The sequence below is a fragment of the Ovis canadensis genome, chromosome 3 (assembly GCF_042477335.2).
Source record: "Ovis canadensis isolate MfBH-ARS-UI-01 breed Bighorn chromosome 3, ARS-UI_OviCan_v2, whole genome shotgun sequence".
NCBI classification, from domain to species: Eukaryota; Metazoa; Chordata; class Mammalia; order Artiodactyla; family Bovidae; genus Ovis; species Ovis canadensis.
Genome location: NC_091247.1, coordinates 33783067 through 33808978, shown reverse-complemented (window position 1 = coordinate 33808978; position 25912 = coordinate 33783067). Strand labels below are relative to the sequence as shown.

The following is a 25912-nucleotide window of genomic DNA, read 5'->3' as shown; positions in this document are numbered from 1 at the left end:
GTCTCCCGCACAGGTAGTTATGAGAGCCTGGACAGTGGGGAGAACTCTGGGTTCCAGTTCCAGCTTTTCCCTCCTCTGGTTGCCTGGCCTTGGGCCAATTCCTTCCTTCTTGGTCTCAACTTTCCATGTAGACTCCAGGGCAAGGCACAAGACCTGTGGCTTTTAACTTGGGGCAGTGGGGCTGGAGGGAGCCTATAGGATGGCCAAGGGCAGCCCGTCCCCCAGTGCATGCCAGTGGACTATGCTATACCTGTAGCAGCCTCTGCTTGGCGCCCCTCAGTTCAGTTCAGTCAGTCGTGTCCAACTCTTTGTGACCCCATGGACTGTGGCACGCCAGGCTTCCCTGTCCATCACCAACTCCCAGAGCTTGCTCCATCTCATGTCCATTAAGTCGGTGATGTCATTGAACCATCTCATCCTCTGTCGTCCCCTTCTCTTCCTGCCTTCAATCTTTCCCAGGATCAGGGTCTTTTCCAATGAGTCAGTTCTGTGGTGCCCCTAGTAGGGGAAATGTGGAGCCCTTCCACTGTTTCCCTGGGTGCAATCTGCTTAACCCATATTTCACATGGTAACGGGGGTGAGGTGTGGGGAACAGAACTGGAGAGACATTTGGCTTTCATTTGCACAGAGCTTGACCATTTCCCCACCACCTCACATGTCACCTCTTACTGGACCCAGCCAGTAAGTGGGAAGTAGCTGTGGTGGCTGTCTGCAGTTCAAAGCAAAATCAGAAACCGGGAACATTGATTGCAAGTCTTGCTCACCTTGCTCCATCTCCCATCACTTACTTCTCAGAGGTGATTCTCATCCAGCCACACCTACTCAATGCTGTAATCGCTTTTGTCAGTGACTTGAGTTTCTCCCAAATCTCCCAAGAGCACTTGTCAGGCAGCTGCCCCACCACCAGAGGGAAAACAGACTTGGGAACCAGGTGGGCCTGAGTCTGAATGCTTCAGGGCGAGTCACTCAACTCCGTGGAGCCTTGGCTTCCTAAGCTTTGAGATGGGAAAGACAAGTCAGTCCGCTTTTCAGAGCGTTGGGATCCAGTGTGACGCAAGTCCAGCCCTCCCCAGGGGCACACACTGTCTCATTGCTTCTCCCCAAGAGGGTTACCTGGGAATCAAGGTGAGAATGACTAGCCCGTTTCTAGATGAGGAAGTGGAGGCTCTGGCAGTTGGAGGTCCTGTCCAGTGTGGAGCCAGGGATGGCCAGGCAGGGAGCAGGTGCCCTGCAGCACCAGCTCCCCTGGGCTCTGCCCACTGGGAAAGGCATTCACGTGGCAGAGGTGGGAAGTGAACCTGGGCTTCCTTTCAGAGGTGGTGCCTCCTCCCTCCCCGCTGCAGATGACACTGATGGGACAGTTTAGAGTAGAGCTCACACCCGAATTCCCCGGGGGGCCCAGAGGGAACAGGCTGCAGAGGGCTTTGGGACATCCTTGTCCAGCACCCTGGTCCCAGTCCTGTGCTCTCAAAGCACAAGATAAACAAACCCCATCTCAGCTTTTCAAGAGTCCGGGTCCCCAGGGGCCTTCTCAGCTTTGCTGGCTTGGGGCTTTATTCTACTCATGTCTTTTCTGATAACTTCATTTGTGCCCCCAGAGACCTCAGGCTTGTTTAAAAATAGAATAAATAACGTTGTTCCTAAAGTGCCCCCTCCCCGCTTTGCGCCTCCTAATGAGGTGCTGGCTGGGCTGACCGGGGCTCTGTTCCCAGGATTTTCAACTCTCTGCAGGCCTCGGGTCCCTGCTGCCTCTTCTTCCCAGCCGCGTGGGTGTGGGGGAGGCCTTAAGCTGCTTGCCTGGAGCTCCAGGCCAGCACAGCTCTGCAGAGCTGGGGGTGTGGGGACCCATTCACCCAGGTGGAAGGCCAGGCCAGACCAGGGGCAGCCTTGACCACAGAAGACTCTGCGAGGGAACTTCCACTTTTCTCAGCTCTGGCCTCAGTCCCTGACAGAAAACAGGCCCCTTCTGTGTACTGGGGCTGGATGACGCCTCCAGGTTGCAGCCCCTCAATTCTCCCAGGCACGTCAGGCTTGTTGTTCCAAGTCCTGGACTGGAGTTTATATTTTGTATGTGGCCTCAATTTTCCCTGCCTGAGAAATGGACCTGAGGATAGCAGCCCCACCACCACAGAGGGTCTGTGTGTAGCCTGCAGGAGAGGATGGCTATGAAAATGCTAAAATGCTCCAGGTGGCTGGATGGGATTTCAGGCAACATTCAGAGAAGAATAGCACCTGGAGGCAGGGAGTGGTTGTTTCCCTCTGAGTGCTGGGACACTTCTGAGTTTGTTTTATTTTTTAATTTTTATTTTAATTAATGTATAGCTAATTTACAAAGTGGTATTAGTTTCTGCTGTACAGCAAAGTAATTCAGTTATGCATATATATATATTCTTTTTTATATTCTTTTCCATTATGGTTTATAATAATGGCACCCTTATGGCAGAAAGTGGAGAGGAACTAAAAAGCCTCTTGATGAAAGTGAAAGAGGAGAGTGAAAAAGTTGGCTTAAAGCTCAACATTCAGGAAACGAAGATCATTGCATCTGGTCCTATCACTTCATGGCAAATAGATGGGGAAACAGTGGAAACAGTGTCAGACTTTATTTTTGGGGGCTCCAAAATCACTGCAGATGGTGATTGCAGCCATGAAATTAAGACGCTTACTCCTTGGAAGGAAAGTTATGACCAACCTAGATAGCATATTCAAAAGCAGAGACATTACTTTGCCGACTAAGGTCCGTCTAGTCAAGGCTATGGTTTTTCCTGTGGTCATTTATGGATGTGAGAGTTGGACTGTGAAGGAAGCTAAGTGCCGAAGAGTTGATGCTTTTGAACTGTGGTGTTGGAGAAGACTCTTGAGAGTCCCTTGGACTGGAAGGAGATCCAACCAGTCCATTCTAAAGGAGATCAGTCCTGGGTGTTCTTTGGAAGGAATGATGCTGAAGCTGAAGCTCCAGTACTTTGGCCACCTCACGCAAATAGTTGACTCATTGGAAAAGACTCTGATGCTGGGAGGGATTGGGGGCAGAAGGAGAAGGGGACGACAGAGGATGAGATGGCTGGATGGCATCACCGACTAGATGGACGTGAGTCTGAGTGAACTCCGGGAGTTGGTGATGGACAGGGAGGCCTGGCGTGCTGCGATTCATGGGGTCGCACAGAGTCGGACACGACTGAGCGACTGAACTGAACTGACTGAACTGACGGGCTAGTCGGTACAGTCCCCTCTGCTATGTAGGGGGGCCTTGTTGTTTGTGCATTCTATGTGTAACAGCTTGCGTCTGCTAATCCCAAACTCTGACATTCCTCCCCTCCCTGCCTTGGCAACCACAAGTCTGTTCTCCACGTCTGTGAGTCTGTTTCACAGATATGTTCACTTGTGTTGTGTTTTAGATTCCACGTGTAAGTGATATCAACATGGTATTTGTCTTTCTTTTTCTGACTTACCTTCACTTATTAATAGTATGATAATGTCTAGGCCCATCCATGAAATGCTGCAAAAGGCATTATCCCCTTCTTATTTCATAGCTGAGAAATGTTACTCTTGGGGCTTCCCTGGTGGCTCAGCAGTAGAGAATCCGCCTGCAATGCAGGAGACTCAAGTTCAGTCCCTGGGTTGGGAAGATCCCCTGGAGAAGGAAATGGCAACTCATTCCATATTCTTGCCTGGGATATCGCATGGGCAGAAGAGTGTGGTGGGCTACAGTCCATGGGGTCACAAGAGACTTGGACATGACCTAGCAAGTAAATAATAACAACAATATTGCTCTTAAAATCTAGTAGAATTATCAGGAAAAATTAAAGTTGCTCACCACTTGTTAGTTACCAACCCACAGCTGCAGATTCATGCTTTGGAATATATCTGGAAAGGTACAGGCAGAGACCATGAAATGACCTGGGGCCTTCTTCCACTGAACCTCCATTCTCATGAAGCGTTTCCTGCCAGACCTTGTAGGAGAAGAGCAGCCCACAGCTCTCTGGGTCTGAGAGCCAGGAGCCCAGATCTTCCTGGAGTCCAGCCTCGCACCACAGGGAGCAAAGCAGAAAAGAGAAGCAAAGTCTTATATCTAACCCCCTTGGAAGAAAAGTTTGTTTGCTTTCATAGCAAATTTTCTCTGGAACTTTCTTTTTATGTTCTGATTTTTAAATTTATTGTTAAAACAGTATGTCAGCATTAAAATGCATTTCCTAAAAAGTAATTCCTTAGCACCCAACCATCCTAACTGAAGTTGTCATTTTCTATTTTCTTTTGCCACATTTTCCCCCAGGCACACTTCATTTTACATCACTGTAGACCAACAGATACGATTTTATTTTGTGCTTTTTTTCCATTAGGCATAAATGTTTTTCTCATGTTGCTATGTAGTCTGTGTTGGTATCATTTTAATGGCTGTATAATTGCATTGAGTTCTGATTTACTCAACCATCCTCTCATTGCAGGCCATTAACATTGTTTCCAGGTTTGGAAATATATATTTTTGCTACTATAAATAATTTTTCAATAAACATCTTCATGTATTGCTTTCCTTGTTTTTAAAAATTATTTCCCTATTTAGATTCCCAGGTTCTCCTTGGAGGCATGAGCTAGGTAGGGCTGTCCACTCTGGAAATTTGAATTATGCAGCTATTAAAATGATAATTATATTGACTATGTAGCAACACAGAAAAACATTTACCTCTTATGGGAGATGCATGCGTGCATGCTAAGTCGCTTCAGTCGTGTCCACCTCTGTGTGACCCCATAGACGGCAGCCCACCAGGCTCCTCTGTCCCTGGGATTCTCCAGGCAAGGATACTGGAGTGGGTTGCCATTTCCTTATCCACTTGTGGGAGAAAAGCACAAAATAAAAACTGGGCTCTTAAATACCCTTAAACCAAGTCAACGATAAAAGAGGACCCTGTGACATCTTTAGAGACCTCTCTCCACGTTGACATAGATGCACAAAGGTCACTTTCCTGTGGTTTTTCAGTAGGCACTTGTGCGTGTTGTCCAATCCAGTCTTCCATTGCCTGTGAGGGTAGTGTGTGAGCGCTTCTCCAGCTGTGCCATGTGGCAGGGGCTGTAGAGCTCCCCGTGGCTCTTGTGACCCAGCATCAGCTCATCTTTCCCTACTCCCTCAAATGCCAGGATTCACAGAACCCTTTTCACCCCTCCTCTTGGTCCTTCTTGAGCTGCATCAGCACTGGACATAAGCATGTTCTTCCCTCTCAGGCTTGACCCACATGCTCACCCAGGAACTTGACATCTCTGTATGCATTCCCCAGCCCCCATTTTGATGTAGTATCTTCCTGGAACACACTCCATGCCAGGAGCTCAGGTCTGAAGATCTTATTTGGTGAAGTTATTTAACCTTCCCACTCCTTGGTTTCCTTCATCTATACAATGAACTTGACAATATCTATTGTTTGGGTTGTAATGAGGCAACAAACGTGCATGTGGCTGACATCACATCTGATATACAGTAAATGTTGAACAAGCACCAATTTCTCTCCTTCCTGCCTGTCTCCTTGTGCCCAAGGGAAAGTGTGGATAAGGTGTGGTGCATAGAGGTCCAGCCAACAGTAGGTACTTAATGAACGCCTAGGTGATGATGGATCTTGCTGGCTGACTGGGTCCTTCAAAGTCAAGGGCAACTTGCTGGGGGATGGGGCAATATTCTCAGGATACGGGAGGAAGAAAAGAGTAGGACACTGGGGGTTTCAGTAATCCAAAATATCAGGGATTCAAATAATAAAGGACCTTTCAGTTGCTTCAGTTCAGACTTTTAAAGAGTCCCTGAGCGTCACAGGGAGAGAAAGAGCAGCAGCTGTGGGTGACACAGGGACTGTGCTGTGAGCCCATTTCAGTTTATATCAGTTGTTTCCAAGTGAGGGGTGAAATAGATCAACTGTTGTGGCTTAGAAGTATTAATAAAAGAGAAATTGTCATCTCAACGCAAAGATACACATCTTACAGAGTTCACAGGGGAACATGTTCCCAGGGCACCCAGGGTGAGTGTCCCCAAACAGCTGCAAAGCAGCCCCAACACCATCTGAGAAGCCCTCCTGCTTACAGACAGGAAGGCGGCTTATAAACTATGGGCCAGCACCAGGAGGGTGGGGGACAGGGCAGCGCTGCAGCTCCGCTCCCGTGAGAAGCAGAGTGGCTTCTGTTCTGGGCTCTTCCCTAAACTGTCCACTGCCTGGTCTGCCCTGGCTGACCTCATTGCCTCCGTCACTGTTTCTTGCTTTGCGTAAACTGCCTTTAAAGTACAGGTACAGATTGTGTTTTGGTATGTTTTCACATTGGCTATTTGGAACTTTGTTTACTTTTTCCACAGAAAAGCCATATAAACTGTTATTAGGTTCCCAGCCTGAGCCACAAGTGGACACTGCTCATGGTACAACAGCTTTGAAATTGAGAACACAATTCCACTGCAATACTCTCGGAGCCCTCATGCATCTGGAGGTCTCCCTGCCCCCCAAAATCGAGTTGAAATAGTTGTGATCTACCCTTCCTCCAAGGAGTCTATGCCCTGTAATAGTACAGAGCTTCCCCCAGTCCTCTGTTCTTTTTCTGGGGGAGGGAGCGGAGGGTAGAGGGAAGAGGGACTCATGTCTTGCTTATGTCCCTTCTGCCTCCATCTCCTGCTTGCCTGCTTCACTTCAAATTTACCCAGACAAAGCCTCCAACCTTTTCACTGGTTTCCACAAAACCACTCAGGCCAAGCGCTATACAAATTTCCGTCTCACCACTGAAGGTTGGGGAGGAGAGGTCCTGGGGAGGATCCCATCGTAGAGCATTTGCACCCCCACCTCCTCTCCTCTCTCCTCCCATCCGTCCTCTTCACCCTCTGTCTCCTGAGGACCCCCAGCTCCCCCTACCCCACCCCAATCCCTCCTCTATTGGGCAGAAAGCTGCTCTCTCCCTCCAGGCTTCCAGGACCCGGGGTTGGGGGGTGGGGTCTTTCTACCTGCAGGACCCACCTCCCCAGATGCCAGCTGGACTTGAGTGCCAATAGCCATTTTTCCCTTGTTGTTCTATTAATTCCACAAAATAATAAAGCTGGAGGATTGAACCAGGGAGTCATTTATTCAACAATAGCACTTTACTTGGTGCTCTGGGGGAAGTGGCTTCCATTAGAATGATGAAGGCAGTAAATGGAAACATTTCCTAAATAAATCTGGGAGAAATTGAAAAACAGAAGTTAGACGGGAAACGGTTAAAGGACATACTCATAGGAGAGACAGTCTGTCACAGGTGGAATTGCCTGTGAGTGATAAGAGATCAGAGAGGCAGCCCCACATGGGCCCCTGATGATGTAACTTGCCATTCTCTGCGGGGCTGGGCCACTGCCTGTTGCGGGGAGGGTGATGGAGAGAAGTTCTAAGGAGAAGAAGGAAGCTTTGTGAGGTTTCTCTGCAAGACACATGTTTTGGGGCTGGGTGTTTGCCCTGGGGTGAAGCTACAGGTTGTCTCTGCTGTACACCCCCACCCTGGTCTTTGCTGGATGGGAGGCTGTGTCCCAGAAGGGACAGTCCAGGGCGGGGGAGGGGGGTGGATAGTGCCTGATGTCATGTCTCTGCCATTTCTTAGCACTGTGACTTTGACGAGGTCACTTAGTGTAGCACCTGGGCAGCTTACTAAGTCACAGATTCTTGGGTCCTGCCCCTAGAAGTAACTGACTAAAAGCGACTGGTGGGTTCAGACAGGTAAGTTTTGATTAAAGCTCCCTGTGGGACTCAGATGCACAGCTGGTGTGTTGCCTTCTCTGGGATTCGCTATTGTCAACCACAAAACGAGGTTATGCCGAGGCTGGCACTCCACATGCTAGCCCTGTTCTTGCCTTCCTTCTTAGAGATCCTCTCTCCTTTGAGTTCCCTGAGGATTTCACACGTCGGTGATGCCTCTGGCTGTGGTTGACAGCTGTCCCTGCAAGCACCCATGGGGGCCCAGACCAACATTTCTGTGCCTGTTGGCAGGTAGGGTCAGCTACTGGCAACATGTTGGCCCAAGTAGCAACTTGGGAGATTTAAATCAACAGCCCTGCCAGTCCCTGGGGGTACTGGTGATACACATGGAGGGGTACAGTGAAGTTGGGTGGAGAGATTACTAATAGTAGTTAGAGTTTATTGGGGGACCTGCCAGTACTTGGTGTTTTGCAAATATGATCTCATTTGATCTCCATAAAACCCCATAAGCAAAGTTATGATTCTGCCCATTTTACAGATGGGGAAAAGGGGGGGTAGTTTCAATGATCTGCTCAAGTTCACGCAGCTTGTCTTGTTATTCTTGTTACCCAGGAACTTGAATATTGTTTAATGTGCTGTAAGACACTGCAGAGCTGCTCTCAAGTTATTAAAATGCTAACGTCCAAATGTGCATAGAAGCTTCTCTGTAATATGGGCAAGTCACACTATTGAAAAATTGAGATCGTATAAACCTCAAAAGCTACAAGGAATCTTGTAGATGTCAAATAAAAAGTTGCAACTCTGTAGAGTCAGTCTGACTCCAGAGCCTCTGCTCCTTCCACTTCCCACCTCAAGACTCCCGCAGCACAATGCCAGGCCCCTGGGCCACCCCTACACTCAGGCCTGTAGTCCCCTGAGCATCTTAATGTTAGCAGGTGGCACTTCGAGGAGGATTCTTGGGGCAGTGACAGGTACCCATGGGCCTAGAATCTGGGCAGAGACTGGTGGGGTCTGAGCCAGGTCTGGGCCATGTGGTCCCATGGATGTTTAATAATATTTAACATTTTTACTGCCTTTCTCCCTGATTTGTTCCATTAGCGATGTGCCTCCCACTGCCGGCGGGACGCATCCTCAGCCTGTCCCTGCCAACCCATCTGTCACCAGGAGACAGCTCCCTAACAGGCCTCTCTGTTTTTAAACTTCAGGAAGGCTGAACATCTGAAACACAGAGGCCGTGTCCCTTTCTTATAAACAACTCGTGGGAAGGACTCCTCCAGGGCTTGGCCAACAGAGGGAGTGTATTCACCTAAGCGAATTTCTCAGGTCCACACGCCCTGTCCCTAATTTCCCTGAAATGAAAATGCAAGGCTTCTCCCCACTTGCTGATGATTACGCAGGCCAGTCTGGGCCTTGAGGGTTCAGGGTCCAGGTTAAGCCCCACTGTTGCCCTCTCCTCCTCAGGAGAGCCTGGAAGGGGAGGAGACAACTGGGAAGCCACTGGAAAAGCAGGGAGAGGCCCTGTTTCCCCAGCTCACCCCCACCTCCACTCTCTGTCTCCTGGCTGGTTTCTCCTTCTCAGCCCTTGGTTGGTCTGTCTCCCAGCATTGCTCGCTTGTCCTCTCACTTGTCCTTTCACTCAGCTTGCACTTGATTCAGACCTTCTTTTATCCTGCCTGAGGAAAAGCACTGTGGAGCGAGCGGGAAAGAATCCACCTGCCAATGCAAGAGACAGGAGAGACAGGTTCAATCCCTGGGTCGGGAAGATCCCCTGGAGAAGTAACTGGCAACCCACTCTAGTATTCTTGCCTGGAGAATCCCCATGGACAGAGGAGCCTGGTGAGCTACAGTCCACGCGGTCACAAAGAGTTGGACATGATTATGCAACTGAGCATGCACCTACCTGCCTGTATCTGCAGAGGCTTCTGATGAGATCGGGCACGTTCAGGGTAGTAAGGCCATAGACTCTGCAAGGACTTCTGTAAGTGCCTAGACTGAGTTCCGTGGAAGGCAGAGGTGATGACTCACTTGGGGGCCCCAGGACCCGGTTCAGGGCCTGTTACCATGGTAACTCACATATGCATTGCTCCAGTGGCTTGAAGTCCAGGACATGAGCCTGTGTCTCATCTCTAGCGGAGCAAGCCGCATCCTTCAGTTTGGCTGGTTTGTCCTCTGAGCAATCACCAACTGCCAGGGGCATGGGACTCAGGGTAATACCTCAAGCCCTGCCTGTTCTCTGTGTGCAGGAATGTGATTTTTGAGAACTTTTCTGGGGAAAAAAGTGCATACCCAGTGAAGTCAAGAGTAGAACTGTAGACAAAGCATTGACTTAGGAGTTTTAGTCCTTCTTCTCTAGGCTAGTTTTTACTCTTTGCAAAGCATAATATATATCATGCCACCTGCCTGCAACATAGTCACAGCCTTACCTAACCACTTGCACCCAGTAGGTGCTCATTCATGTTAGGATTGAGAACTGACTGAATGACTCAACTCAACACTGCCACCTTCTGGTAGAGTTACTCTGATGCTTGGGGGTGACTGTTAAGACCCAGAACTAGGAATTCCTCCTGGGCAGATCCGCCCAGAAGCTCCATCCAAGCCACTGTTTCTGGTGACAAGCTCATCCATTTCCTAAGGGGAAGCACAGGTGCTCCCCAGGTTTAGACCAGGCTCCATCATCCACCAGCTGTTAGACCTGGAATTCCTGATCCACTCTTCTTGTAATTATCAACTCCCACCAAAGGGTGAGGGACTTTTTTTTTTCCATTTAAATACACATATAAGTCTTTTCTTTTTAAATAGAAGTACTTAATGTTGTTCATTTTTCTGTACACACTGCTTTCACTGTATACCACAAATATACAGTGTTGTGTTTTCATTTTTATTTAATTTAAATTATTTTCTAATTTCCCTTCTGATCTCTTTGAGAATTTCCAAGGTATCTTTCTGTTTATTGATTTCTAATTTAATTTTGTTGTGGTCAAAACATATTCTGTATGATTTAAATCCTCTTAACATTATTGAGACTTCCTTCAAAACTAGAATAGACTATGGAATAGAATAGAATATGGTCTATCTTGGTCTATCTAAATGTTCCAAGTGCACTTGAAAAAGTGTCTATACTACTTTGTTAGAAGTACTCTATGTCAAGTAAGTCAAGTTGGTTTATAATCTTTTCAAGTCTTTTATATCCTTAATTATTTTTTCATTGATTGTTCTGTCAATTACTGACAGAGAGATGTTGAAAATTCCAGCTACACATGTGGATTTGTCTCTTTGGAAAGGGCTTAAAGTGACAAAAAAAAGATATTTTATATTTTTTTTAGATATTTATCACTTCCAGTGTTTTTCATTCTTTTGTGTAGATCCAAGTTTTCCTTCTGGTATTTTTCTTCTCCTCAAACAAGGTGTTTTGTTTTTTTTTTAATATTTTCTGTGGCTCTGATCTGCTCCTGTGAATTCTCTCAGCTTTTGCTTGGCAGAAGAAGAAAGTCATTTGCTTTAAGTTTGAAAGATATTTTTGCTGGGTATAGAATAATTGGATTAGCATCTTTTTCCTTTCTCTCTGAGAGTAATACTCTATGTATTTTTGGCTTGCTTAGTTTCTGATGACAAATCCAGAGTCATTTTTGCCTTTGTTTCTTTATGTGTATGTGTCCCCCCACAACACCCCCTTCCTCAAATATATTTCTCTTTATTGCTGGTTTTTAGCAGTTTGATTTTGCTGTGTTGTGCTGTTTTCTTCAAGTTTCTTCTGCTTGGATTCTGTTGAACTTCTTGAGTCTATGGATTTATCATTTTTAATTCCTGTTTTAATGTTTGCACCTGCTTATTCTATCATTGGTGTCATTTCTGGGTCTGTTTGTATTAATTGGTTTTTCTACAGGTTGCGGATCTTATTTTTCTACTTTTTTTCATGACTGGTGACTTTTTTATTGGAGTATGAACATTGTTGGTTTTACATTGTTAGGTGCTTAATGTTGTTATATACCAGACCACCTGACCTGCCTCTTGAGAAATCTGTATGCAGGTCAGGAAGCAACAGTTAGAACTGGACATGGAACAACAGACTGGTGTCCAAATAGGAAAAAGAGTACATCAAGGCCGTATGTTGTCACCCTGCTTATTTAACTTATATGCAGAGTACATCATGAGAAATGCTGGGCTGGATGAAGCACAAGCTGGAATCAAGATTGCCAGGAGAAATATCAATAACCTCAGATATGCAGATGACACCACTCTTAGGGCAGAAAGTGAAGAAGAACTAAAGAGCCTCTTGATGAAAGTGAAAGAGGAGAGTGAAAAAGTTGGCTTAAAGCTCAACATTCAGAAAACTAAGATCATGGCATCCGGTCCCATCACTTCATGGCAAATAGATGGGGAAACAGTGGAAACAGTGTCAGACTTTATTTTGGGGGGCTCCAAAATCACTGCAGATGGTGACTGCAGTCATGAAATTAAAAGACACTTGCTCCTTGGAAGGAAAGTTATGACTAACCTAGGCAGCATATTAAAAAGCAGAGATATTACTTTGCCAACAAAGGTTTTTCTAGTAGTTATATATGGAAGTGAGAGTTGGACCATAAAGAAAGCTGAGCACCGAAGAATTGATGCTTTTGAACTCTGGTGTTGAAGACTCTTGAGAGTCCCTTGGACTGCAAGGAGATCCAACCAGTCCATTCTAAAGGAGATCAGTCCTGGGTGTTCATTGGAAGGACTGCTGTTGAAGCTGAAGCTCCAGTACTTTGGCCAGCTGATGCAAAGAGCTGACTCATTTGAAAAGACCCTGATGCTGGGAAAGATTGAGGGCAGGAGGAGAAGAGGATGACAGAGGATGCTATGGTTGGATGGCATCACTGACTCGATGCACATGGGTTTGGGTGGACTCCAGGAGTTGGTGATGGACAGGGAGGCCTGGCGTGCTGCAGTTCATGGCGTCGCAAAGTCGGACATGACTGAGCAACTGAACTGAACTGAACTGAACCCCTGTGAGAAACAAATTTACCATCTAGAGTACAATGTTGGTTTATGGGGGTTTAGACTTTAGACTTTCAGTACCTGATTGAAACATTATTTTCCAAAGTTGCTTGGTCAGTTCCTCTTTCCCAAATCCTTTCAGTGAGATTTTGTCACTTATTTGTACATAGTTCCTTTTATTTGTCATGACCTACATTTTATCCTGGGTTCACTAACATCCTGTAGTTTAAAATTTTTAAATCTGTAGCCAGTAAACTTCACTCATTGTAGTATACAGTTCTATGGGTTTAAACAAATGTACTAAGGTGTGAAGCTGCCATCACAGCTGCACCATAGGGAACAGTTTCACCACCCTAAGCATTTCCGTGTGAGGCGTCTTTGTCGTTAACTCCATCCCCCTCCCCCAAATGTTGGCAACCACCCAGCAGTTTTCCATCCTTATATTATAGTTTTGCATTTTCCAGAATGTCTTACAAATGGGCTCATACATTATATATTATTACACCTGACTTCTTTTACTTAGCAAAATACATTTAAGAATTGTCCACATTGTTGCATGAATCTACTTACTATTGAGAAGTATTACATCGTATGGATGTGCCAGTGTCTATCTATCCATTCACCTGTTGAAGTATATATTGATTGTTGTGGCTTTCACTCTTGTAATGATGTCTTTTGAACTACACAAATTCTCAATTTTAATACATTCCAATTTATGAAGATTTCCTCTCATAATTAGAGCTTTGTATGTATTATTAGAGAATCTTTGCCTCACAGTTATGAAGGTGTTGTCCTATGCTTTTTTTAATTATTGGTTTTCCACACTGGATCTATGATCAATCTTGGAATTGATTTTTGTGTACAGTGTGAGGTAGGAATCAAGATTCGTTCCTTCTGTGTATGGATATCCACTAAACCCAACATCTCTTATTGAAGAAAACTCTCCTTTCCCCTACTCCACTGCAATGTGATCTTTGTCATACATGAGGCACCCGTATATGTATGGGTCTATTTCTGGAATTTCTGTTGGGCCATTGATTTGTCTGTCCTTGCATCAATACCACCCTGAATTGATTACAAAAGTCTTAGCAAGGTCTTGATATCTAGCAGTATCTTCAGCCTTGTTTCTCTTCCTTAGGATTGTCTTGGCTGTTCTCGACCCTTTGTATTTCCATATAAAGTTTAGAATCAGCTTGTCAATTTCCACAAACACATCAACTGCAAGACTTTAGAACCTCATTAATTCTGCAGGAAATTTGAGGAGAATCAACATCTTAGTGATATTGAGCCTTCCAAGCAAAAAAACATGGTAAATCCAAGAGAAGTTTTTAAAGGCTCTAAAACACAAAAGATTTTGTTACACCTTTCTCCCAGGACACAGGGTCTGCTCACCTAGTCTTGCACAACTCTGAGTCATCTTTCAGGCAGTGCTTCTCTCAGTGAGAGTCTGCTCCAGTAACCTAAGGGCTCCACTCAAGGTCTAGGAGGGACTGGCTTCTTGTACAGACACCTCCATCCATGCTTCTCCTTGCCAGATGCTTTACCTCTGTTTAAAATTCTAAAAATATGAACATTTGATTTACAAACATATGAACATTTCAAATGAACATATCACTTGAAAAATGATATGATTTATCATTTTTTAAAGAGTTGGCAACAGACAAATGAGCAAAAAGTAAAGCATTATTTTAAAAAAACCCAAACAGTAAAAATTAAGAAAGATTAATTAGCAATGAAAATATCAAATGAAATAATACTGTTTGATCTTTTTTTTTAAATGAGATCTTAAGAATCAAACTGCGTCAATGATGTCAATATTGAGTCACTAGTGTATTTTTGTGTGAATTTTTTCCAGCAACTGTAAAAAGCTCTTCTTGACTATGTGCTAGCTGGAGGAATGGTGAGGAGATATTTTTAAGCTAAGTCCAAATATTTTCCCTCCGAATTTCATCTTCAAATCAAATCTCTTGTTCAATAGCTTTGAGAAGAGCTTTTATTAAAAAAAATAAACTTAGTTTTTTGGCAGGGACTGAAATCTTATTTACAAACTGTAGTTTCTGTTTCCAAAAAAATCTTCAGCATTTGGAGTTTATTTTCACCTTCTTTAGTTTTGTCATGCCTGGATAGAGACTGCACTACTGTTACCTGTATAAATTTCTACACTGACATGTTTATATTCCCTTGTTCAGAACACCTTCACACTAGGGTATATGTTATTCTTGAAATGGAAGCATTACTTTGTCAATTGTCATCTTCTTCCCTTGGAGGATTGAAGACTGCTAAATGAGTGTGAAATTTTACACAGACAATAACTCTCTGGATGGGTCCCAAATTTTATTAGTTCAGATTTCAGATTGTTAAAGTAAGAGCAACAAAAATCAGGAATACAATAAACTGGAACTGTGCTCATTAATGAGCCATGCTCCCTCTCCTGTGTTTTTCCAGCTGTTCTTCTGTCTGCTGCTGGCTGGGCTGGGCCAGACTTGAGGACTCTGGCTGAGTTGGCCCTTGGCTCAGGGTGGACAGATGAGAGAGGCACGGAGGCAGCTTCCCCTGGGCCTTTAGAACTCTCCCTGCAGCACCATCAGCAAGCCTCTGCAGGGAGCTGCATGTGTGCCAAGGACACCTTGTCATGGGCAGTCTGTGTCGTGGGAACTCCCTTTGGAGAGTGATGTGAAAAGGAACCTGGGGGGAGGGAAGCTGCCCTTCTGGACCATAGACAGGCTCAGGACACTCTCCTGGAAGGTGCCAATGGACCTCACAGAGAACTATACCAGTTTAGAGCTATACCAGTGCCTGGCTTCCAGGGCCTGGACACAGCTCTGGTGACCTAGGTCTAGCCCTGAGACCAGCACCTGCTCTGCTCCTTGCTCTGGTTCTTCCACCATTCCCCAGTGGAATGGCCCATCGCTGCCTCCTTCCAACCCCCAGAGGTTCTCTTTTCTGTAGCGTTTGCTCCTATTGCTTTAGAGCTTTCAGAGACTGGGGGCCACTTTTTTGACTCCAATCTCATATCCATTTTTGTAATTCTTGTTAAAAAAAAACTTTTTCAGGTCATGCTTGGCCTCATCACCACCATTCTGTTTGATAGTTATGTGGCACAGGCAACCGTGGCAGGAACAGTACCAGGCAGACTCAAAAGATCCTAGGCTGGGCTCGTTGGCTGAATGACCTTGGGCAAGTTGCTCTCCCCATTCCCCGCTTCCCCTTCAGGGCCTCATTTCCACATCTGTGATTATGAGGGGGTTAGTCTAGATCAGAGATCTCCAGACATTTTGGATCATGCACCCTCAGCAATAAAATAATATGGAGTATGCACCCATAATAGGCATATATTCACTTATAAATTTTATGCCTTTACTACAGTACTAAATGTTATGAAATAAACATGCAAAATTAAAAGTTAAATATGTGAAATATATATGTATATTTTGTCTGCACCACACTGTTTGTGGGTTCTTGTGTTCTGACCAGGGACTGAACCCAAACCCTGGACATTGGAGGTAGAATCTTAACCTCTGGACCATCAGGGAATTCCCTACATAAAATTTTTAAAAATAAATTATCCTTTACTTTATATAACAAAATTTCCTCCTTTCACAATTTTATTGTTTGCTTATAATTAATAACAGTGTTGGGGAAGCAATTGAATATGTTTCATTTCTTTTTGGAATCTTGCTTTAACACTTTGAGACAGAGAGCCATTTAGGAGTCTGGTCTAGCTGGGTTTGTTTTTAATGGCTGAAGTGGTTGATCCAAAGAAAAGGATGTATCACTAGCTACATTAAATTATGGTACTCATTTTCGACCCCAACCACCAGTTAAAGACTTCTGACTGAAATTAAGCTAGTTGATGCCCATCTTCCATTACGTCAGTCAGGGGCTCTTATAAGCTAATTGGAAAGCAGTGCATATTGTATATCCACTTGTTAGATTTTTAACAAATGGACTGAATATCCACTCTTCACTTGGACCACTTTCAAACAGATTAGAAAAATATGTTTCTAATATTTTCAGATATGCAGACAGAAACATCTTTATAGGTGATCACAGGAGATAACAGGTTGTCAACAACAAAAATCTCATTTTCAAAACATTCTCTTCAAAGCATGAGTTTCTTTGGAAAATCAAACACTTTCTCACTCATTACTATAATGAGTCACCTTTCCCTTGAAGAGTCAGAAGAATTTGAGTTCATATATTGGTGGATATCTCTGAGGTAGCAAACTGCCAACAGCCACTTGTCCTCAGAAAAAGCTCACCAAATTTTGAACACTTGTCTTTTTGTACAAGAATACATCCTCTTTAACTCTGATGACTATTTTAAGTGCACTGCCAGAAGATAACCAACAAGCCTCTTGGTGGTTCAAAATATTTTCATAGTCATTTTCCTTCTGATTATAAATCATTTTATAAGTTTTACTATATTAAAAAAAAAAACAACTGATCATACCAATGCATCCCACAGCACTTGTATATATCTGGATTTGAGCTCTTGACTGCAGTAGCCTGAAGGAAATTCTGCAGGGAGTAGTTTCACATGTATCAACATCCTTGCACCCCTACCCAGAATCCATTTTCATCAGGAAGCAGCCACTCTATCAGTGATTACACTCAGACAAATTTTCTCATAAATGATGTCTTTATTAAGGAAGTAATGCACTGTTCAGTACACATCGCCTCTTCCCTTTAGTGGCTCACAGAAATGTGGTTCCTCATGTGTTTCATTATTGAAACAGAATCTAGGAACACCACGTTAGAAACAGCTGCATTTTCTTCAACTATTTAATACATTTTGTGAAATTTGTTCTAATGCATATTTCTGTACACCTTCAGCAAAATTTTCTCTGCATCTTCCAATAGAATCTGTGGTCATCATGTTGCGTTCATGCACTATTCTTGCTACCAGCAGGTACCACACCGACAGCCGGGTTCCCAGTCTCTATGAGACAAGGTGTGTGTGTGTCGGGGGGTGAGGGTGGAGGGGTGTGTGTAGGTGGATAATAGTCATGTGATACGGGTCTAAGGAGGGATGAATTGACTTCCTGGCAATTATTCTTCCTCCCCCATCACTCCCAGTAATTCCAGAAAAAACATCTGCTTCATTGACTATGCTAAAGCCTTTGTGTGGATCACAACAAGCTGTGGAAAATTCTTGAAGAGATGGGAATACCAGACCACCTTAGTTGCCTCCTGAGAAACCTATAAGCAGGTCAAGAAGCAACAGAACCAGACACAGAACAATGAACTGGTTCACTGGTCACCCTGTTTATTTAACTTATATGCAGAGCACATCATGCAAAATGCTGAGCTGGATGAAGCACATGTGAAATCAAGATTGCCGGGGGAAATATCAAAAACGTCAGATATGCAGATGACATCACCCTTCTGGCAGAAAGCAAAGAGAAACTAAAGAGCCTCTTGATGAAGGTGAAAGAGGAGAGTGAAAAACCTGGCTTAAAACTCCACATTCAAAAAACTAAGATCATGGCATCCAGTCCCATCACTTCATGGCAAATAGATGGGGAAACAGTGGAAACAGTGACAGACTTTATTTTCTTGGATTCCAAAATCACTGCAGATGGTGATTGCAACCATAAAATTAGAAGACGCTTGTTCCTTGGAAGAAAAGCTATGACAAGCCTAGACAGCATATTGCAAAGCAGAGACATTACTTTGTTAACAAAGGTCCATCTAGTCAAAGCTATGGTTTTTCCAGTAGTCACATATAGGTGTGAGAGTTGGACTATAAAGAAGGCTGAGTATCGAAGAATTGATGCGGGTGCTGACAGAGGAGCCTGGTGGGCTGCAATCCATGGGATCGCTAAGAGTCGGGTACGACTGAGCGACTTCACTTTCACGTTTCACTTTCATGCACTGGGGAAGAAAATGGCAACCCACTCCAGTATTCTTGCCTGGAGAATCCCAGGGACGGGGAAGCCTGGTGGGCTGCTGTCTATGGGGTCGCACAGAGTTGGACACGACTGAAGCGACTTAGCAGCAGCAGCAGCAGCAGAGAAGACTCTTGAGAGTCCCTTGGACTGCAAGGAGATCCAACCAGTCCATCCTAAAGGAAATCAACCCTGAATATTCATTGGAAGGACTGATGCTGAAGCTGAAGCTCCAATACTTTGGCCACCTCATGCGAAGAACTGACTCATTAGAAAAGATCCTGATGCTGGAAAAGATTGAGGGCAGGAGGAGAGGAGGACAACAGAGATGGTTGGATGGCATCACTGACTCAATGGACTTGAGTCTGAGCAAGCTCCAGGAGATGGTGAAGGACAGGGAAGCCTGGCGTACTGCAGCTCATGGGGTCTCAAAGAGTCGGACACAACTGAGTGGCTGAACAACAATCCACATCACTCCCAGTAAAGCCAAGAAGTAGGGGCAACCCCCAGGGAAGGGCTGGTATCTCATTCATGGGTGGATAGATGCTTAGGCAGTGAGCTTATTGATCTAAGTGCAGGAGAACAGAACTGGAGATGGGACTTCCCATTACATCTGACTGTATTCTCATTGTTTCTACCTCATAGAGAAGAACTCGCATTTTAAGTACGAGAGGTATCTGCCCTGACATTTTCTTGTTCACTTGCATTTGCATTGTAAGCATTATCTTCAATTGTGGTTTCCTTGCAGGAATCTTGTTAAGCCACCTATCCATTTGTGAGAGTTAATTTAGTTACAATTTGGCAAAGTAATCTGTAAAGCCACTTAGCTACATGGATGTGACCTAGAATACATCACTCTAGATAGCTCTTATCAGGATCCATTTGAGGCAGGCAAACCAAGCTTTCTAGGGAGCATGGAAGTGAATGGACAGAGGAAACAGGAGCTAGTTTGGAAGACCTAGCAGCACAGCCCAGATTCACCTGGACTCTGGCCACTCCTGAAACAAATTTAAGTATATATATGAGATTAATCCTGTCAGTTGAAAATCCTATTTACAATGCAGATTTCTCAGTGTATTGGTTTACTAAGGCTGCCATCACAAAGTATCACAACTATGTAGATTAGACAGAAATGTGTTATCTCACTTTCTGGAGGCTGGAAGCCTGAGGATCAAGGTGTCTGCAAGGCTGGTTGCTTTTGAGAGCTGGGAGGAAGAATCTTTTCCACCCCTCTCTCCTGGCTTGCAGAAGTTTCCGGCAATATTTGGCATTCCTTGGCTTGTGCCTGTGTCACCCAGATCTCGGCCTTCATCTTTATGTGATGTTCCCCCTGACTAAGTGTCTCTGTGTCCAGATTTCCCATTTTATAAAAACACCATTCATGTTAGATCTGGGGCCCACCCCAGACCTAACATGCCCTTAACTAACCACATCTGCAATGGCCATATTTCCAAATGAGGTCACGTTCTGAGATATTCAGGGTCAGAACCTCAACATATAAAATTGGGACGAGATGCAATTCAATCCATTATTCTGGGCTGTGCCTCAGATCTTCTAAAACAGGATCTCTGAGGGCAGGAGTTACAATTCATGTGTTCAAGAAGGACCTCGGATAACCGGTATGCTCATTAAGGCTAGAGATCTACACAGTCATGGGAGATGACTCAGAATGTCCTCTCTCCCATCTCAAGTGCATACACCAAATAGAATTAAACCATAGACTTTCATATTGTAGCTGAGTTCAAAAGAAACAAAACAGAAATGTTCATGATGAATGTCTCCAAAGTGGAAACATTAAAGCCAGAGAGCAAAGCACTGGCTGAAGCTAGGGCAGCTCTGAGGAGTGATAGACAAGGTCATGGGCCCAGACAGGCTGGGGCTGGGGTCCAGTGAGGGAGCTGATACAGTGTGTGTACTATGGAACCACTCCTTTTGCAAGAAGCCTAGAGCCTTGAAGAGATACCTTGTCAGTCAAAGGGGACTAGAAAAATCAACTAAAGGTTTGTTTCCACTAATCAAAACTTTGGAAGATGGAGAATTTGCTGTGTGAATTTGCAGAATCAAATAGCTTTCTTAGCTGAGATGCATCTAAGGAAATGGAATTTTAGTTGATGAGAAGGGAGTGATAAGGGTCAGTCTGGGACACCAGAAGCAAAGCTGGTATCTGATAAGGCCTACCAGAAATAGGATGAGATTAGAGTAGACAGAGGCTGGATTTCTGAGCAATTTTGGGCCAAGGAGTCCCACTAGGTGGGGATGGATAAGAAACACAGAGAGCAGGAGGAGGAGAGTGCCAAAGATGAATATGTTACTTTTAAATATTCCCAAGATTGTTCTGTGCCTTTTACTCTCCTTAAATCTGCCCATCCCCAAAGCCCATCCCACCTGCCCATTCCTGGGGGCTAGAGAGAGAACAGCAAGGTGGCCTTCATGAGCTGCCACTGAGCTGGTTGAGAAATGGCTTAGAACCTTGTGGTGCCAGCTCAGAAGAGCCCTCTCATGAATGACCCTGGCCAGGCCCACTTTAGAGAAGTCAGCGTTTCTAAAATCACATGACGCTTCCTCATTTGGGACTCAAATTTGAGAACTAGTTGGTTTAAAAATGAAAACTGCTATACAAATTATAATATCTTGTAGCAGTTGTATACCAACTTAAAATAATATCTTGTAGTAGTTGTATACCAACTTAGGACTACCATCTGTTGAGTGTTATTTATTGTGCAACTTTAGGGTTTTCCAGATGGGGTCAGTGGTAAAGAACCTAATGCCAATTCAGGAGATGTAAGAGACATGAATTCAATCCCTGGGTCAGGAAGATCTCCCAGAGGAGGGCCTGGCAACCCACTCCAGTATTCTTACCTGAAGAATCCCATGGACAGAGGAGCCTGGAAGGCTACAGTCCATAAAGCTGCAAAGAGTTGGCCATGACTGAAGCAACTGAGCACACACACATGCAACTTTAAACCTATCCCGTTTAATCCTCACAACAGACCTATTCAGTAGGCATAGTATTATCCCACCCGATCTTGCGGAGGAGAAATCTTAGGCTCTGGAGATTATGTAAAATGATCACTAGTAAACAGTGAAGCCAGGACTGAAACCTGGGTTGGTCTGACTTCTACATCAATATGTTAATAGTAGTTAAACATGGAGAGTGAATCAGGAACAATAGTTATCCCATTTTTAATATTATGGGGGGGGGTGTTTTCCAAATTTTACATATAAATTAATAAACATTTAAAAAAGAAAACAACCAAAAAATGAGCCTTTGGAAAGTACCTGAAGGAGAAGGCAACAGTGGGGAGAGTGATGTTAAGTGTGGTTCTTCATCCTAGGTACCCTCGATCATGTCCATGATCCTGGCTCATTGACCTAACATCTACTCCAGTATTTAGGTTGTTGCTCTTGCTTTCCAGGACACTGTGCTTCTAATGGATTAATGAGGCCCTGGGAGGCATGAACCCGACAAGCCTCCTGCCTCTTTCTCCCCCTCCCCACCTACAGGTCAACCCTTTCAGAGACCGAATCTGCAGAGTGTTCTCCCACAACAATGTGTTCTCCTTTGAGGATGTGCTGGGCATGGCGTCTGTGTTCAGCGAGCAGGCCTGCCCCAGCCTCAAGATAGAGTACGCCTTCCGCATCTATGGTGGGTGCCGTGGGGACTGCGTGGTGGGGCAAGGGCCACAGAGTAAATACCACATCTGGAAGCCATCAGCATCAGTGCATTGGTCTGAGGCTGGTCGTTGGGGATTACTTGAGTATGAGGGGTATTATACTTCTCAAGTACTGTAGATCTTTGCTTTTTTTCTTAGTGGTTGAGAAGTCCAGCTCTAATGGATTGATGACTTCCCTTCCATGTCACCAGAGAGAGGCAAATGGAGTCACTGGTGCTGATATTCCATATAGCAGCACGGGCAGGCCAGAAAGAGAAAGAGAGGACTGTATATGGGCATGAGGGGGTTATGCTTGTTCTATAAAAGTTAAGAGATTTAAACACTGAAACTAGCTCAGCCACTAAATAGCTGAGAAATCTTGGGCAAATAGGTTTACTTTTTAGAGCCTCGGTTTCCTCATCTTAAAAATGAGCAAGTCGAGAGAGATCATCTCTGAGGTCCCATGACACCTTATGCCTCTGATCTTGTCAGGGAGCCACAAAGCTCTGCTAAAGTTCTGCTCTTCAGCCTCATGGACCCCTAGCACATCTGGGGCCCCGGAAATCCTCAAAAGGAACCAAAAGGAAAGAAACAAAGCCTTCAAACAGATCACATGCAAGGCTTCAAGCTCATCTTGACAACCCTTTGGGCCAAAGGACTTGTACATTTAGGCTTGTATAATTTGTCGTCTCGCCTGTCTTCCTTTTCTACCGGCTCCTCCCACCCAGTCCCCACATGGTGGACGCCAACCCTCTCATTCCTGCCTCAGCCAAGTGGGCTTGGATAGAATGGAGTGAAGCGGATTTAAGCCAGAGGGACCTATGAAGTCTCAGTGTCTCATCTATCATGTAAAAGGGGCTTAATGATATTTTTGTATTTGATATGCCTTCAGGCTTAGTATCCAGTAAACACATATGAAATCATAAGTTTCCCTACAGAGAAAACCTGAGTAAGCTCCTATCATACTGTCGAATCAGCCAAAAGCAACTGTAAACTCTAAACAAAATGTAAAAATCAACTACCTCAAGGCACTGCGTAGCCATGGAAAGCATAGATTTAACACGTGAAAAAAGGAAATGGTGCTGAACAACTCTCCACCCCCTCCCCCAAATTTTAGTTTTGTACTTTTCCAGCCTGAAGGTGAGCTTCAATAAGTGGCGTCATACAGGACTAATAGAAACCCTGATCTCTTTCTGACTTCAAAAATCAGAGAGTTTGGGACACCTTTCCCCTCAAAAGTGAAAAGAAGGGAGAGTCCATGAAAGAAAGTCCGCTGCTGCTGCTGCTGCTGCTAAGTCGCTTCAGTCGTGTCCAATTCTGTGCGACCCCATAGACAGCAGCCCACCAGGCTCCCCCGTCCCTGGGATTCTCCAGGCAAGAACACTGGAGTGGGTTGTCATTTCCTTCTCCAGTGCATTAAAGTGAAAAGTGAAAGTGAAGTCGCTCAGTCATGCCTGACTCTTAGCGACCCCATGGACTGCAGCCTACCAGGCTCCTTCATCCATGGGATTTTTCAGGCAGGAGTACTAGAGTGGGTTGCCATTGCCTTCTCCATGAAAGAAAGTCAGAAGGAGCCAAATCTCATTCTGACCTCTAAACCATATATACCAGGATGAACTTAAAGCAGCTCAGGTAAGGAAGAAAGAACTGAATGGAGAGTTGAGCTGCATTGCATTTTACAAGGTCCCTGAGTGATAGGGATTGCCCACTAGAATAGAAAATTCATCACTCTTTGGAAGAATAGAATAGAATCCACAGTTTCTACATAAAACATTTATAATGTCTAAGATACAATAAAATTATTCAGTATTTTAGTAGTTTTTAAACGAAAAATGATGCATTCCCAAGAATGAGGACTGACTCTGATATGAACCAGATGTTGGAATTAGCTGATAAGTATCTTCAAACAGTTATTATAATCATTCCCAATGATATAAAAGAAAATGGGTTCCTAATGAATGAAAGGATAGAAATTCTCAGTAGAAAAATAGAAACTATAAGGATCAAATGGAAAATACAGAACTCAAAAATAAAATATCTGAAATAAAAATCTACCATTTGGGCTTAGCAGGAGACTCAAGCCCACTCCAGTGTTCTTGCCTGGAGAATCCCAGGGATGGTGGAGCCTGGTGGGCTGCCATCAATGGGGTTGCACAGAGTCGGACACGGCTGAAGTGACTTAGCAGCAGCAGCAGCAGCAGAAGAAGAATCATGATGAGAGGAAAGAGTCTGTAAACCTGAAGACTGATCAATAGAATATAACCTAATCTGAAGAACAGAGAAGAAAAATATGATGATAAAAAAGAATCGGACCCTGAGGGACATGAAGGACAATAGGAAGGTCTAACAAATATCCAGCTGACATCTCAGAAGGAGAGGAAAGGACAGGGCAGAAAAGATATCTGCAGAAATAATGGCCTCAAATGTCCTAAATTTGATATGAGACACAAATTTACAGTGAACTTTAAGCAGGGTAAGTACAAATGAAATCATAGACCCAAATTCAGTTGGCTTAATAGTCCATTCAGTGTTATTCCTCCTTCCTTACCCCAAGCATTGCTGGGAGTCCCCAGGGATTTCCAAGCTATCCACAGAATTCTAGTTCATGAGCGCTGATACTTTCTGTCGGGCCTTCCACCGCAGAGCGCTTGCTGAGCTACCTCTAGCCTCTTCCATCTCCTGTTAGTACTCTTCTGGATGGGCCAGCACTTCTGGGTGGAAAATGCTGACCCAGACTAGGTGCTCTTGTGTTACCTGTGCAAGTAACATGAAGTTACCTGTGTAAAAGGCAACCGAGGAAGAGCAGCAGTGTATTCGTTTTCCACTGCTGTGTAATAAGTCACCACAAACGTAATGGCTTTAGATGAAACATACTTAGAATCTCACAGTTTCTGGGGGTGAGGAGTCTGGGCACAGCTTGGTCGGGCCCTCAGCTTAGGGTTTCACAAGATTGCAATCAAGGTTTTGGCTGGGCTGCAATCTCACCTGAAGAATGATTGACAGGGGAGGAACCCACTTACAAGTTCACTCCAGTTGTTGGCAGAATTCATGGACATGACTGAGCGACTGAACAGCAACAATAGAACTTAGAGCCCTGGCCTTTTGCTGGCTACCGCCTGCATCCTGCCCTCAGTTTCCAGAGGGTGGTCTATGCTCCTAGTCACATGGGCCTCCCAACGTGGCCAGTTGCTTCTTCCAAGACAGCTAGGGAGTCTCTTGGGCCAGACTGCTGGCAGTATAACATATATTATAGACGTCTCATCTGTTGCCAAATCCTGCTGCTTAGATGTAAGTCCCCACACACACTAGATGGGCGAGTCGATTAGACAAAAGCATGAACACCAAGAAGAGCAGATCATGAAGGAGGGAAGGCACTAGAGTTTGTCCACCATAAGCAGCGTGGAATCCACAGCAGAAGTGAAGCAGGCTTCCCGAGGGCCTCAAATGCAGCTGGAAAGTGCTCAGGAAACCAGAGAGCTCCTTTCTCCTTTTCTCTCTGTCCCTGCCTAGTCTCTTATCTCTGTTTCTCTCTGCGCACCTTCTCCTTCTGCAGATCCAATTTTTATGCCTCTGTGCCTAAGGACCAAAGAGGGCTACCCCAGCCTTCACATGACCTATGGGCTTCACTCTGACTGACGGGCCACAAGCATCTCTGTCTCTCATTTCCATTTTCTCAGGAGATGCTTACTGGCTCCGCAAAACCAGAGATCCAGCTGCCCTTGGG

The 25912-nt window shown here is 44.8% G+C and overlaps 1 protein-coding gene across 2 annotated transcripts in view; it reads left to right on the top strand.

Moving 5' to 3' along the window:
- CIB4 (calcium and integrin binding family member 4) overlaps positions 1-25912 on the top strand; it is a 67370-nt gene that overhangs the window by 35625 nt on the left and 5833 nt on the right. For both annotated transcript variants that reach the window (XM_069580267.1, XM_069580268.1), the window contains one exon: positions 22040-22181. In XM_069580267.1, the coding sequence (XP_069436368.1) occupies positions 22115-22181 (67 nt within the window). In that variant the 5' untranslated portion in view covers positions 22040-22114. The remainder of the gene's footprint in view (positions 1-22039; positions 22182-25912) is intronic.